This window comes from Phoca vitulina, unplaced genomic scaffold (assembly GCF_004348235.1).
Source record: "Phoca vitulina isolate PV1807 unplaced genomic scaffold, GSC_HSeal_1.0 scaffold86, whole genome shotgun sequence".
Classification (NCBI taxonomy): domain Eukaryota; kingdom Metazoa; phylum Chordata; class Mammalia; order Carnivora; family Phocidae; genus Phoca; species Phoca vitulina.
Genome location: NW_022589789.1, coordinates 2,197,507 through 2,212,919, shown reverse-complemented (window position 1 = coordinate 2,212,919; position 15,413 = coordinate 2,197,507). Strand labels below are relative to the sequence as shown.

General features: G+C 33.1%; 1 protein-coding gene across 5 annotated transcripts in view; it reads right to left on the bottom strand.

Moving 5' to 3' along the window:
• CUL2 (cullin 2) overlaps positions 1 to 15,413 on the bottom strand; it is a 105,196-nt gene that overhangs the window by 9,994 nt on the left and 79,789 nt on the right. For all 5 annotated transcript variants that reach the window (XM_032395635.1, XM_032395637.1, XM_032395640.1 and 2 more), the window contains exons 10-17: positions 13,631 to 13,755; positions 12,054 to 12,161; positions 11,266 to 11,325; positions 10,409 to 10,537; positions 10,213 to 10,299; positions 9,037 to 9,189; positions 8,672 to 8,749; positions 4,067 to 4,133 (exon numbers count right to left, since the gene is read on the bottom strand). In XM_032395635.1, coding sequence (XP_032251526.1) covers positions 4,067 to 4,133; positions 8,672 to 8,749; positions 9,037 to 9,189; positions 10,213 to 10,299; positions 10,409 to 10,537; positions 11,266 to 11,325; positions 12,054 to 12,161; positions 13,631 to 13,755 — 807 coding nt within the window. The remainder of the gene's footprint in view (positions 1 to 4,066; positions 4,134 to 8,671; positions 8,750 to 9,036; positions 9,190 to 10,212; positions 10,300 to 10,408; positions 10,538 to 11,265; positions 11,326 to 12,053; positions 12,162 to 13,630; positions 13,756 to 15,413) is intronic.

Here is a 15,413-nt window from a genome sequence, read left to right as displayed (position 1 = left end):
TAATTTAGAAATACTAATTTAGAGAAGTACAGGGAATAGAAAACAAATAAAATACATCACAAGTAAATAATATGACAAATCCAAACACTGTCTGGTCTTTTTAAAAAAGTATGTCAAGAGGGCTAAAGGGGGTTAGGGAAGAAGTGGTAGGGAAAAGAAGCAGGAAAACACTATAACCAAGTGCAATTAGTGACCTTTGATTACATTAAAAACAGGCAATAAAGTCTCTCTGGGGACAGTCAGGGAAATCTACATATGGACTGGACATTAGATAATGTTGAAACCCCTCACAATTTTAGCTGTTAAAATACTTGAAATCAATAATGAAAAGAATTCAGTTAAGGATAGAATGAATCACTACCTTTTAAGGAATGCGCAACAATATGGTGTGACTTTCATTTTGGCAAATAACACTTATAGGACACACAGTTCACTAATTGCTAGTGTGATCTAATTATATGTATTATTTATATATTATCTACATACTTATGTCTTAACCAAGGAAGTGTTATCTTCCTTGAATTCATTTCTCAACTTCTCTCTCAGCAGCTGACTTAGGATTCCTATAAAATCTTGATGTGCCATAAATAAAACTTATTTATATCCAGACAGTATAAGTTTCCGGGTTCCGTATTTGTTATTTCTTCATCCAGTTTTTCTCTCAGAATAATTCTATCCAATATCCTAGTCATAAATCCAATGGAATTTTCATCGTTCTCTCATTCAGTAGCTCTGTCACATCTCCTAGCATAGTTGCTTACTTCTTAGTAAGCATAGTTGCTAAAATTCTTACCTCTGTTGGTAATATGCTCTCAACATTCTTCTTTGCCTATCTTGGCTAAGTCCTATTCACACTTGAAAACCAAGTTTAGATGTTGTTTACTCAAAAGCTTTCCTTTACCAGTGGCTGTCTGCTACCACCAATCTATGGGAAACTAATACCCTGGGCTTGCCTCTCTATTGTAACAGTCAAAACATTTACCGTAATTATTTACTTGTCTGTCCTCCCATTAGATGTGAGCTCTTTGAGGGCTGAGCCTCTGTATTTTATCTGTTCTTAGCATACAGCAGTACTAGGAACAAAGAAGATGATTCTCTGAATTGATAAATGAATTTCACAAAGATAAAGATGAAGAAATAGGCTCAGAGAAGTTAAATAATTTGCTCAAGGTTACAGACTTAATAGGCTAATAACCCTACATGTTCTGATTCTAACTTCCTCCAAATACCACTTGATACCCATCTCCAACCATTTGTAAAAACTCTTGGATTACAATACAAAAAATACCTGGAAATGTGGAAATGGACTAGGAAAGAGTAATTTTGATTATATGTGTAAATATGAACGATAGGGGTTCTTGAGAAACAAAACTCTGAGTGATCAGTCCAGAATCAGAGCCAATATTTTAAAGGAGCCCTGGAGCCTTATGACAAATGTGGGGACACCAGAACAAGCATCTTAAGGGTGGATGGTGTTTGAAAACTTTTTGTTAATGAGTAAATGAATAAATGAGAAACAAAACCAAAATAAAACCTTAGCAAATGGCTTCACTGATAGATCACAGGTATTTTCAGTGCTTTCAGTGATTCAAAACAAGAAATGAATTTACAAGGCTAACATCTCTTTTCCAAAGGAATAAACTCTTTGGCTTTAATTAAGACACATATACGCAACACTAAAGTAAGACCAAAAAAAAGAACAAATGAGCTCCAAAAATCTGGTTATTATGGACCAGCCTGGGAATTTAGTATAGTTCAAAAACAGGAAAAGAATGTTGATATCTTTCCTATTTAGGTGTTATTGATAACACTTTTCAGGTCAAATTCCAATGGCAAAAACTATATATATATATTTTTTACATTTTATTTATTTATTTTTAAGATTTTATTTATTTATTTGAGAGAGAGAGAATGAGAGAGAGACAGCACATGAGAGGGGGGAGGGGCAGAGGGAGAAGCAGATTCCCTGCTGAGCAGGGAGCCCAATGCGGGACTCGATCCAGGGACTCCAGGATCATGACCTGAGCCGAAGGCAGTCGCTTAACCGAGCCACCCAGGCGCCCGGCAAAAACTATATATACAGTTTTTTCTTTATTTCTATATACAATGAGTTGCTGAACACCAAAAAAGTGAGCCCCTCATTAAAATACTTTAGGAGACAGGCTTATTATTGCTGAGGTAACTAGAAAAACAAAGAGAGTAAACTCCTAAAGACATTCAGGGGAAGTAAAACTAAATTAAACTCAAGTACATTAAGATATATTAGAAATTCTTTTAGTTATCTAAAACACTGGTTGAGTGGGGCGCTTGCGTGGTGCAGTCAGTTAAGTGTCCAACTCTTGGTTTCGGATCAGATAGTGACCTCAGGGTTGTGAGATCGAGCCCTGTGTCGGGCTCCCTGCTTGCGGGGAGTCTGCTTGAGATTTTCTCTCCCTCTGCCCCTTCCACTTGTGCACTCTCTCTCTCTCAAATAAATAAATTTAAAAAAATAAAACACTGGTTGAGCAATTTTTTTCCCTTAAAACCAATTATATTTACTAAATGAAAATAGAAAAAATTCATAACAGATGTAAAATTAAAGGTCAAGTACAAACTAACCACTTATTAAGAATATCATATCTCTTTATTTCACAAACTGCTGAAAAAAAATGTAAATGCCCAATTTGTTTAATAAAAATAAACTTGTATAAGTATATATTACATGTACCAATTATGTACTAATATGTACTACTAACATAATGAGACATTATATTACAAATATAAAGTGGTCAAATAAATGGCACTTAAAAGAAATTACTTAGATGAAGTTCCTCTTAATGAAATTTCTCTTACATGAGTGAAAGAATTTCCTAATAAAGGTTATGGCACCTGACTGATCAAATATTCTCATGCCATTCCTAAGAGATATATACCTTTTCCTTATACAGAAGGAAAGTTGATTCAACGCACTTTCAAAGCATATAGCTTTAACGAAAGTAGAGAGAATTTGAGTGTTTGCTTTGGCTAACATCTTCAGGCAACTCAGGGCAACTGCACATAGTCTACAATCATTCAGGTATTAATCCTACTTTCAAATAAGTGGACCCCACTGTTCCAAAAAGAAGCAAAGGACTGGATTCTGACTAAACTTTTCTAAAATTGAAACTACTGGGAATTAATTGCGACATTTTGGAAAAACCATTTACTACTGCAGTTCACTACAGCACCACAAATAAAAATCAAATGGTTAGATCTCCTTATGATGCTATAATGGTTAAAGAAATTTCTGAGGATTTCTGACATATTTAGAGAAAATAGTTTTTTAGGAGTATCTGACTTATCAAGTCTTGGTTTCTAGATAAAATTTCTTTTCTTTTTTTTTAAAGATTTTATTTATTTATTTGAGAGAGAGAATGAGAGAGAGCACATGAGAGGGGGGGAGGGTCAGAGGGAGAAGCAGACTCCCTGCCGAGCAGGGAGCCCGATGCGGGACTCGATCCAGGGACTCCAGGATCATGACCTGAGCTGAAGGCAGTCGCTTAACCAACTGAGCCACCCAGGCGCCCTCTAGATAAAATTTCTAATGTCTAGATAAACTGGTGTGTTACAGAAATGTAATAAACTATTATAAAATTTAGAAACTTTCTTAATAAGCATTAATAATATAAGCAGCATAAATTAATAAAGCACTATTAAAAAGTGCTGCACTTGGGGCGCCTGGTGGCTCAGTGGGTTAAGCGTTTGCCTTCAGCTTGGGTCATGATCCCAGGGTCCTGGGATTGAGCCCTGTGTCAGGCTCCCTGCTCTGTGGGGAGTCTGCTTCTCCCTCTCCCTTTGCCCCTCCCCCTGCTTGTGCTCTCTCTCAAATAAATAAATAAAAATCTTAAAAAAAAAAAAAAAGTGCTGCACTTAAACTTCATTAATACTTGGTTTAATGATAACCAGCAGGGTAGACAGAGGAAAAGAGGTTAAAAGCCATCATTAGGGAAAAAACTATCATTAGGCTATAAGAAATCTTTTCCTAAATTATTAAGATACTTGTATCAGGTAAATTTCACTACACTAGATATAATTAAATGCATTTTACCTGTACAGAGATAATGTAACCATGTCAGTTTCCTTCCACTGAAATGCTGGCTGTAAAATAATTCAAACTGTAAAGAAGAAAAAAAAATTATTTTCAGCTACTATAACATAACCTACTTAGCTATTACCACACAAAAAAAGTTGATGTTAGAGAAGACATTATAACCCATCCAGTATACTTACTCATTTTATAGATGAGAAAACATATCCATGCAAGTCCCTGACCAAGATCATACAAATATCAGTGCAGCTCTTTTCACTTAAAACTTTGTCCAGGGTTCTCTCCACTAAACCACAGCCCTCCACATTTGACTTTTTGTATAAATTCAGAAATGAGATAGTCAATGATTATCAGTTTTGAATGATAGCAATTTGGACTTTATAAATACTAATTACTGACCAAAAACACCATCATATAAATTTCAATATGAAAATGCAAATCATACCTTCACTTCTATTTTCCTATTTGCCAACATATGCCCTTGCTGAAGTGACAGGTTAATATTTCTGTGATTACCTATAAGGTGGTATCTACAATTTAACTTCCACATCCAGCCAAACACTAATATAAACAAAGCTTCAAAGTACTCATCTTTGTATCTTTTGTTGATATTACTGTAAAAAATTTAACATTCTATTAATGTTGCTTTGAAATTTAAAAAACTCCTTCCTTGAATTGAATGTATAACTGTAGGACATCAATCCAAAAAATATCTTTTAAAAGAGTCAGTACATAAATATATAGTGAGAAAATGATACTGAAATGTAAAAAAAAAAAAACAAAAAACAAAAAAACCCCAACAAACAAAACCCGAAACACTCAATTTCATTATAAAACTGAAAAATAAGCAAACACATCATATCACAATTCAGAATTGTGGACATACTTTCAGCATAATGTGCCACATGTAATATTTACACCTAAAGCTTTTAATTGTATCAAACTTAACCTTCTGTACTCCCAAAACAAAGTTTCAATAAAGCAATCAGCAATGTTTGACCTGCCAGCCAAGAGAATTAGTAAATTCTTTCAGCAGTCCATTCCAAGTTTGCTTAGTCCTGGTAAGCTAACTTGTTGAGCATGCTTTCCCTCCAATGGTACAAATCCACCAAGCCCCTGGCATGATAAATAGGAAATGACTAACACTTGAAATACTTAGGATTTTCTGCCTAGTTCTAATCTAGACAAATGAAAGTCAAAATAATGTCATAAAAGGATCCCAGAAGTAGGCTTTGACTAATTAATAACCTCCAAAGGTGTCAATAAAATTCAATTACTACTATATAACTCCTAATTTAATTATGAAACATTTATAATGACTTTGTGGACAAAAGCAAAATAAAACATTCTGAAATTGAGAAAACCAAACTTTAAAATGTTCTTTCTAAATTATTTAAGTGCAAGGATGTATATTTCAGGGATCGAGCCCTGCATCGGGATTTATATTCCAAGCTCTGAAGGCAATGTTTCGCTTCTTTCCACTCCTAACAACTAGTACTATCAATAAAGTTTTATTGATAATGATAGAGATATGTAGGCAGAAAACATTCCTTTACCCTTGAATTTAAAATCTGATTAAAGATTTTCATAAATAACTAGTCAAGAACAAAAAGATTGAGTACCAAATGGAAACATTATAAATTCATCTGGTATTCAAAGACAAAAGCTATAAAACCTTGCTTCATTATATCATTAAACAATTATGCTACCAAAGTTTATTAGTAAAAAATATATCTTGCCTAAACTTCTCATTTTAAAATAAATAATAGTCAGGCTAGGACACCATCCTTTAAATACCATTTGAGAGTATTAATTAGAACTCAAAGGACCTTAAAAATAAACAATTCATATTTACTTCTAATAAAGAGCTGCATTAATACACACTATTTTATATTTCTTGGTATTATTCAGATTTGTAGACCAGGTACAAAAGAAATACAACAATGAAGATTATTGGTCTAATATGCAAAATACTTTTAATTAAAGCTTCATTTCCATAGTTTTAAAAAGATTCCTATGTGTAAAATGAAAATCATTTTTGATAAACTGCTATATTTAAGATTAAGATATAAAATATATAAATGATCACTAAGGCAAGATGAATTAATTTATATGTGAAAACGTACGGTGTTAAGTACACAGATGAATTTTGAGTCCTATATAACTGAACACTTGGATTTACTAGGAAAAAATAGAAGGACAAACTCCCTCTACTGGTAATTAGAGAAAATCCAAATGGAGAGGACAATATTCTTGGAATCATAATTTTATAGTCAGAAAAGAACTCACTTCCTGTTTGCAAATGAAGAAACTGAAACCTGATGAAGGTTATACATTAATAAAAGTTGAAGGGGTTAAAAAACTGTTAATGGAAAATGATTAACTCAAGGGGAGAGAGAACAGCAACATAAAATTAGAAGGAAACTATTTCTGGCAGCCCCTATTCTCTGCCTTAATTGCAATTCAAAAACTCAGGTTCTTTTAAGAAGTAAGTTTTAGTACTGTTAAAGATGAGTACATCAAAATGCCTTACCTGGCTACCTCATCTCCTACCCCTAGCTTGCATCTATCCTTCTTGCAAAATCCATAATAACCTGCCCACCCAAATGAATGCTTTTCTTCATACAGTTTTTAAGATGGTTGTGCTATCATGCCTTTCTAAAGAAGACGCAAGAAGTCCTTAAGTTAGACTCCTAGTCTGAAAGTCTACCTTATGCTTGGTATCTTGAAATCTACCTGGTTGTTTATACTCTGCTATTATCACTACTACTATAACTATTACTTCTTCTATATTGGCTACCATTTATTGAGTACTTACTATACACCAGGCTAAGTGCTTTACATTATTTCATTTTATCTTCATATCAACACTCTGAGTAGTCCTATCATCAGAAACATCAGTAAGTTATTTACTCAAAGTCACAGAGCATAGTAAATGGCAGGACATATGAAACCAGAAATTATGATTCCAGAGCCTACACTGTGTTATTTTCTTTATAATCCTTATTTTGAAAGAAACAAAAAACACACTTACTTTAAAAAATGACTCAAATTACCCATTGCAAACATCTGTAGGAAACAGTGTAATGAAATACCATTTTCAACCTCAAGTTACTGCCCAAATGCAATAATGAAGATTTCTCTAGAAAAAAATGCTACCCAAACTTCCATCCAGTCAAGAAATAAGAAACCTCTTTTGGTGAGTTAGGAAATCAAAAAGGGTCAGTTTCAAGAGAAATGAAAACATGTCCATTCAAAAACTTGTACATGAGTGTTTACAGTAGCATTTTCATATACCAAAAAGGTGGAAACAACCCAAATGTCCATCAACTGATGAATGGACAAATAAAATGTGGTACATCAATACAATGGAATATTATTTGGCAATAAAAAGGAATTAACTATTGATACATGCTACAACATGGGATGAACCCTGACATGCTAAGTGAATGAAGTTAGTCACAAATGGTAAGACTCTGAGATGTCCAGAATAGGCAAATCTATAGAGAAAGAAAGTAGATTGCTTAGGGCTGGGAGGAGTGGGGAAGGGAGTTGGGGGAAAATGGGGAATGACTATTAATGGGTAGGGGGTTTTGAAGGGACAGTTCTGGGGCAATAAGAATGTTCTGAAATTGTGTGGTGGTTGCACAACTGTGAATATACTAAAAATCACTGAAATTGTATACTTTAAATGAATGAATTATATAGTGCTATGGTTTGAACATTTGTGTCCCTCCCAAATTCATATACTAAATCCTAAGGCCCAGTATGATAGTATTACGAGGTGAGGCCTTTGGGAGGTGCTCAAATCATGAGGGTGGAGCCCTCATGAATGGGATTAGTGCTTACTATAAAAGAGATCCCATAGCCCGTTCTACCATGTGAGGACACAATAAGTCTGTGACCCTGAGAGGGCCCTCACGTGACCACGCTGGCACCCTGATCTCAGGTGTCCAGCCTCCAGAACTGTGAGCAATACACTTCTGTTGTTTATAAGCTACCCAGTCTGTGGTATTTTGTTATAGGAACCTGAACAGGCTAGGACATATGGTATATTAATTATATCCCAATAAAGCTGTAAAGATACAGTCTCTTTAAAAGCTTTTTGGTAAGCATTGTAAGGTTTATATTCAGTCACACTTTAAAGCATTTTTTCCAGATTATTTCACATTCCATATATACTTACCTAAATTGCAGCCCAGAAATAAAAATAACTATTATAGGGGATAAATGTGGAGGCACAAAATTGGCTCCAAATTCAAATGAAAAGTTAGAAAATGACTATTTTAAGTACTGGGTTCTAAACTTTCTTCTAATACCAAAATTTCTGTAATTTAAAACTGCTTAAGAGCAGATAACTGATTTAATAAAAATAAGAGACACACTTTGACAAAGAACTGTATGACACACCCTTAGCATTTTAGTTTTAATATTAGGAACTACAATAACTTAACATTCTTCCTACAGGCAGACAAACTATCATTTGTGCATATACTTTTATATCATATAAGGCCTTAAGACTTTGGAAAAATATTTAAAGTAATATAACATGAAGACAATTATTAAAGTTTCTTTGGTCTTCTAACATATTTCCTGCAAACTTACCATCTGTACACTTTTTTCCAATTCCTGGGGAATTGCAAATGTAGATGAAGGAGCCTGAGTAAGAGGCCATGCACCAGCCTAGAAGGAAAAAAGTTAAACAGATAAATATCTAACTTAAAAATAAAAATTTATAAAATGATTTAGGCGACTAAAGCACCTTTTTGTTTTACCTTCCTCAAAATGTTGATAAAACCCATCAACATTTCTATCATGACACATTTCATTCCAATTCAATATAACACGTAACTTTAGAAGCTACCAACCACTGACTGAAAGAAATGTAATCAGGCATCCATATATTAATCCTTTGCATCAGAATATTTGAAATGGTTAATAAATGCCCACAATGGAACACATACTCATACCTGTAGAACATATATTTGAAAACTAATTCCCAAATCTATTACTGTGTCTTGATTTTTGATAAAATTGTTAAATTTATTGTTGAGATCGGCACTGACACTCATATCTGTATACATCCGATGTAGCTTGCTGGTAAACTCATAACCACAGGCTTGCTGTAAAAGAAAAAGTTTTTGAAAATATAAGATTTAAAAAGAAAAATAAAAAACCATATTGATTATTAAGAATGTATTTCTACTGATAGGTCTATGGTCAAAGGTCCTGCTTATGTATTTACTCCAATGGCCTGTATTATTCATAATCCAAAGCAGCTATTCAAAGCAAAACCTTTCAAAGATTTTTTCCTTTTCAATGCAGAATAAATGAAAATACAGATTTATGAAACAATAAATTTCCCTTTAAAATAAAAACTTTTCTATAAATGCATGTATCTTATTTCAACACTACAAAATGCTCCATTACTATATATAAGATACCTTATAAAGTTTACATATAGGATCAAATACACACGAAAGATGACTATGTATATTTGAGTCAGTGGTCAAGTTTAAAAAGGAGGATACTTAGGCATATTTTTAATACCATCTACTGAATAATGAAGAAATCCACTTCCTTGAAATTATTCAAAACTCTGTCATCACCAGTTCAGAACATTTGGATCTCTAATCCTGGGATATAAAATGCTTTGTGTTTACATTATTTTTAAAAATCAAAAGATAACTATTGACTGGTATATTTAAAAAGGACCACATAGTATATTCAATGTCTACTATGTAGGAATTATCAACTACTAAGTAACTCATGATAAATATGAATCAGGTACTATTTATCTCATCAGTGTGTATGCTAAAATGATATAAAAATGACCTGAAATTCAACTGCACTCCAAAACTTATACTTAAAGGAATACTTTAGCTGTATTCATTCATTAAGTAATACAAGTCTTTTGTAAAGTTAACACTGTTTATATCTTGTGGATGATTCTAAATCAATATAGAGAGATTTTGTCTTTTCAATACCGTATTTGCATATCCCACCACATGAATATACATTCTATATTTTTTAACCAGTTTCCTATCGATGAAATATTTTGGTACTACATATAATGCTCCAATGAATATCTTTATGTGCTCATGGAATAATTTCTAGGACATTATCAGATCAAAGGCTTAAATTACCTTTAATTTATTGATCATGGCTTCTTCAGAATCCATAGACATAGATAATCCATGAATTAAACGTTTTGCCAGCATTCTTGCGTAGAACTATATTAAAAAAATTTTTTAAAGATTACTTTCTTTCTGATGATTTGAAGTTCAAAACCAAATCAAAGCTGACTAAAACACAAATAAAACTTCTCTATTAACAACTTACCTTTTGAAAAACATCCTTATCATCGATATACTTGAAAACGGTAATGAAGCTCGTGAGTTTGTCCTCTACTTCATTCTCGGTCATCCCCTTCGCTGACTTCTTTAATAAGTTGTCACAGTACTTAGCAAGCTCAAGTAGAAATTGACAGTAAATCTTAGATAGGGCCCTTCTGTACATATCATGCCTCAAAGGAGGCAAAGTGGCAACAATACAAAATAAGATCAATGGGTAAGGTCTTTGCCATCCTAAAGCTTATGTTTTAAAAATTATGAATATGCCCCAAAGAACTTAAAATATATTCTATAAGGTTAAAAAAAAAACTAGAAATAAGTAAAAAAAAATCTAATCAACATGTAGAGCCCAATAAAGCATTGATATAAGTAATAAAAGTTTCAAAAGAATATCTAGATGAGTTTTGAGAGGCTCTGGTATTTTTTACATTAAACAAGTACTTTTTAAAAATCTTACAACAACCTTGGTAAGCAAATTTCCTGTAAAGGCTATCAAAAATTTACCATACAATTTCCTTTAGATTTCAGATAAAATAAAATCCCTATGAGAAGTAATGCAAATTATTCCAAAGCACACATACTTTAAATGCCAAACGTTGTGAAATGGAGTATTTTCCCTGTCAGTTATTCCTTTAAAAAAAGGCTTTAATACATGGCCAATTGCATTCCTTAAATAAATGCCAAATTATAAACAATGTACATAATAATTTTTATTTTTAATAATTTAATTTCATCTATTTTTCTGAAAGATACTATAAAACCAAATTAATTTGACGCTCTCCTCAGTTTTCTTTTTCTAATACTGATTTTCGGTAAGATTACTTTTAAGCAACCATCAAAACTTACCAGTTCAGGTGCTTTGCAAACAGACTTGGGTTCTCTGTAATTTACAACTGATGTAAGGGCCTAAATAAGAAAACAGACCAGTAATTAGCTCCCAGTAACGGGGTAAAAGTGCAGCTGGTTCCATATTGTATGCTATAATCCGTACATCCAAAAATTACTGCCTCACACAAAACATGGCATTCTGATGGTAGTGTGTTCCTGTTTTCATATTTAACACAGGGTAAATTTCTAACTGTAACCCTCATGATAATTATATAAAAAATTATATATACTCTTCCTACTGAAAGATATTCTCTATAATTCATTACTGGTTTTTGAACACAGATAAAATAAGACTACATTTTTTAAAAATCTTATAATAACCATGTAAACAAATTTCCTTTAAAGGATACCAAAATCCCAAAGTTTGTAAAACATACTGATTTTTATTTCAAATATTACTCAGTATAGTACCTTAGTATCATATTTAAAGGAAAAATTAGCACTAAAGGATACTAAAATTACATTTTTAATTAATTACACTTTTAATTTAAAAAATTGCATTTTTTTAGAAGATACTAATTTATTAGCAATTGCCCCCTATATAGCATACTCATGGGAAATTCAATTCCCATATAATTCAAGCATTCAATTTAACCACTCAGTTATTAATCTAAAAGTTATATTTCTATTTTGACTTTGTCTAGATTAGAAATCACATACACAATCAATTAGGAGCCCTAATTCTGAAACTGCCTGAAGAATGGTGATTAAATAAAGAAAATTATATATATACTTTAAAAAGTTACCTTATCCAATGCACTCATAAAGTGCTGATCACCATTTAAAACAGTGTTGATAAGTTGAACAAATTTACCATGTACTTCCAAAACTGACTCCACAAATAGTGTTGGCATCTAAAAATGTGAAATACAAAGTACAAAATCACATTTTAAGAAGTTCAAGGATAAAATGAGGCTTACTAAAAAATTGTTTAATTACGTGTAAAGTTTTCCCCAAGCAAATTAATATTACACACACACACACACACACACACACACACACACACACACAAACCCTCAAAAATGTTTTTAGCTAAGATGGCCTTAAAAATCTATAACTTTAAAATTGAAATTAGCTTGTCATTCAACACCAGAGAAATGCAGGACTGGAGTTCTTCTGCCAGAAGAACCCACTAAAAACACTCCTCTCTGTGTTGGAATACCATATCTTCAGGGTAACAAGATACAGCCTCTGAACTACCAGGCCTATCACTTTCATAGAGGATTATATAAACAAAAACTGCCTTCAAAGCTACTGAAGGCTGAGAGAGAAAGAAGAGTTAAAAAGCCAGAGTCTGTGAAAACAGAGACCCCCTGAATTAAGCAGTACAATTCCCCCACATCTGAGAGGGAAGAAGTATCTAGCAGTGCAAAAGTGAGTTTTTGAACTTAATGGAGGGAACTACGTCAGCTAAAATTATTTGGGTCTACTACAGATGTATTCTCTTACACTTCCACCCCCGTCCTTGACACGGCACCCTATGCCTCTTTGCCCAATATCATTCAACACCCTGAACCTAAAAGACTAATAATATAAACTAATGGTTTTACTTAATGCATTACTGTGGCAGAACATAAAATCACTGAAGTGATCAGCATTTAACAAATGCTCCCGAATGATGATGTCCATATAAAAATTATTGCAAATGAAGAGCCAAAGCTCTACTTCAGGAAGAGAAGTAACATTTCATGTCATGTCTATCTTATTGGTTAAGCCATCACTAAGTAATAACAAAGAAGTTCATCCAACAAGATTTGATGATAGTAACACACTTTGAGAGGAAAGACACCTTGCTGTAAATAGTCATTTGACCGGCAGGGAACTCTTCAGAAAGATAAGTATTAGAGACATGAGGTTCACTGCTGGATATTTTGGGTAGCAAGCATATATTTAGGGAAGACTCTTAATTTAAATTTGTTTCCTGGGCTACCAAATTCAGAGCATATATAAAGAAAGCAAATTGTAACTTGCCTATACTACCACTGATTAATACCATTATCACTACAACTATTAATGCCAATTACATAGAAACACAATCATTTAGAAACAGCAAACATATTTTTCTGTGAGCAGTTAATTAACAACTGCTAAATGAACACATCAATATGACTATGAAGAAGCCTATTTCATTCAATGATTTTCTAATAATACGACAATTCCAGAATGAGGCCAACAAACTACAGGTTTAAAACATTTTAATAAAGATATTTCATTTGTTATCATGGTAGGACTTTTCTGTCATTGTTTAAAACAGTAAAGTCATAAGAAAAACTCCATGATAATCTGATTAAGAGAAAAATATCCAGTTCCTTATATAACTCACATTTTCCTGAGTAAGATTACTGGTTGCTCTAAGGCCCTCATCATGGATATGATTTTGCAGCTCCTGAATCATATGAGGTAAACCAGTGGACACAGCACGAAGTAAGACATACATATTTGCCATGTCTGAAGAGAAAAAAAAATTTGATTATTAAATTTCCAAAGAGTTCAAAAAATATTTTAATGTATTTGGTAATGCATGGTTCAAAATGCAGAATTACAAGAGAATGCAAAGAAAGTCCCCTACACCCATCTCCCAACCATCCACAGGAAAGCAATATTGTAGTTAATAACAGTTCAAAGATGTTTCATGCACATTCAAACAAATACATATAGTCTTCCCTCTGCCTCTTTTTACACAAATAATGTAGCATATTTTATGTATTATTTGCAACTGCAGAACACAACATTTTAACTTAGAGATCTTTTTATATCATTACATAAAGGTTATTTTACAACTGCATAGCACCCCCATTATATAGCTATATTATAATTTCTTAAAAATTGATGAAAACTTGGTTGTTTCTAATCTCTTGATATTACAATATTACAATTAATAACCCTGTATATGGGCAAGAATATCTGTAGTATAAATCCCTGGAAGTGGGACTATTGTGTCAGAGCTTCATCTTATAGACAGATCCTTATAACACAGCTCCCAATAGCAGGAAGTTCCCTTGCCAACAACGTGTTATCAACGTTTTGATCTTTCCCATTGAAAATGATGTCTCAGTGCAGTGCTTTTTATTTTAAACTTTTTATTGAAATATAACACATATACAAAAAGTGTACAAACCATAAGTATATATCTCAATGAATTATCACACGTGAACACATACACACCCATGACATCACCCCCCAGGGTAAGAAACAGACATTCCCTACACCTAGAAGTTCCCTTCATACCTCCTCCCAATCACTATTCCTCTTGCTTTTCTGCAAAGGTAACCACTATCATGACTACCAACCCTCAGATTAGTTTTGCCTGTTTTGAACTATTAATAAAAATGGAATCATACAATTCCTTCATGTTTGGTTTCTTTCGTTCAACATGTTTATAAGGCTCATCTACATTTTGTATGTAGCTGTAATTGTAATTGTTCTAATAATATTCCATTATAGGAGTATACTGCACTTTATTCTACTGTTATTGGACATTTGAGTTATTTCTGGTTTGGAGCTAATACAAGTAATGCTGCTATGAACATTCTTTTACCTTTTTGTATATATTTGCATGCAGTTTGGGCAGGGGATTATATATCTGGGATTGGAAGGGCTGGATCAGAAGATATGCATACATTCAGCCTTAAGAGTCAATGTCAGTTTTTCAAAGTAGTTGCATCAATTTATACTCCGAGCCCAGGGTATATAACAAATTCTCGCTCCTCTACACACTTCCCAACCTTACTATATTTGGTCTTTTAATTTTTTTTTCCCCCAGAATCTCTTGCTTTATTCAACACTATCTAAATTTCAACAATCTCTCCAGTTTTACCCTAGTATTTTTTAAAATTTTATTATGTTATGTTAATCACCATACATCAGTTTTTGATGTGGTGATCCATGATTCATTGTTTTCGTATAACACCCAGTGCTCCATGCAGTACATGCCCTCAATACCCATCACAGGGCTAACCCATCCCCCACTCCCCTCCCCTGTAATGGTCTTTTAAATTTTGTATCAAAATGTGAGTACTGGTATCTTAGTGTGGATTTTAATTTGCATTCCTCTATTTTAATAAGATTGAGGGCCTCTGTATATGTTTACTGGCCACTTGGATATC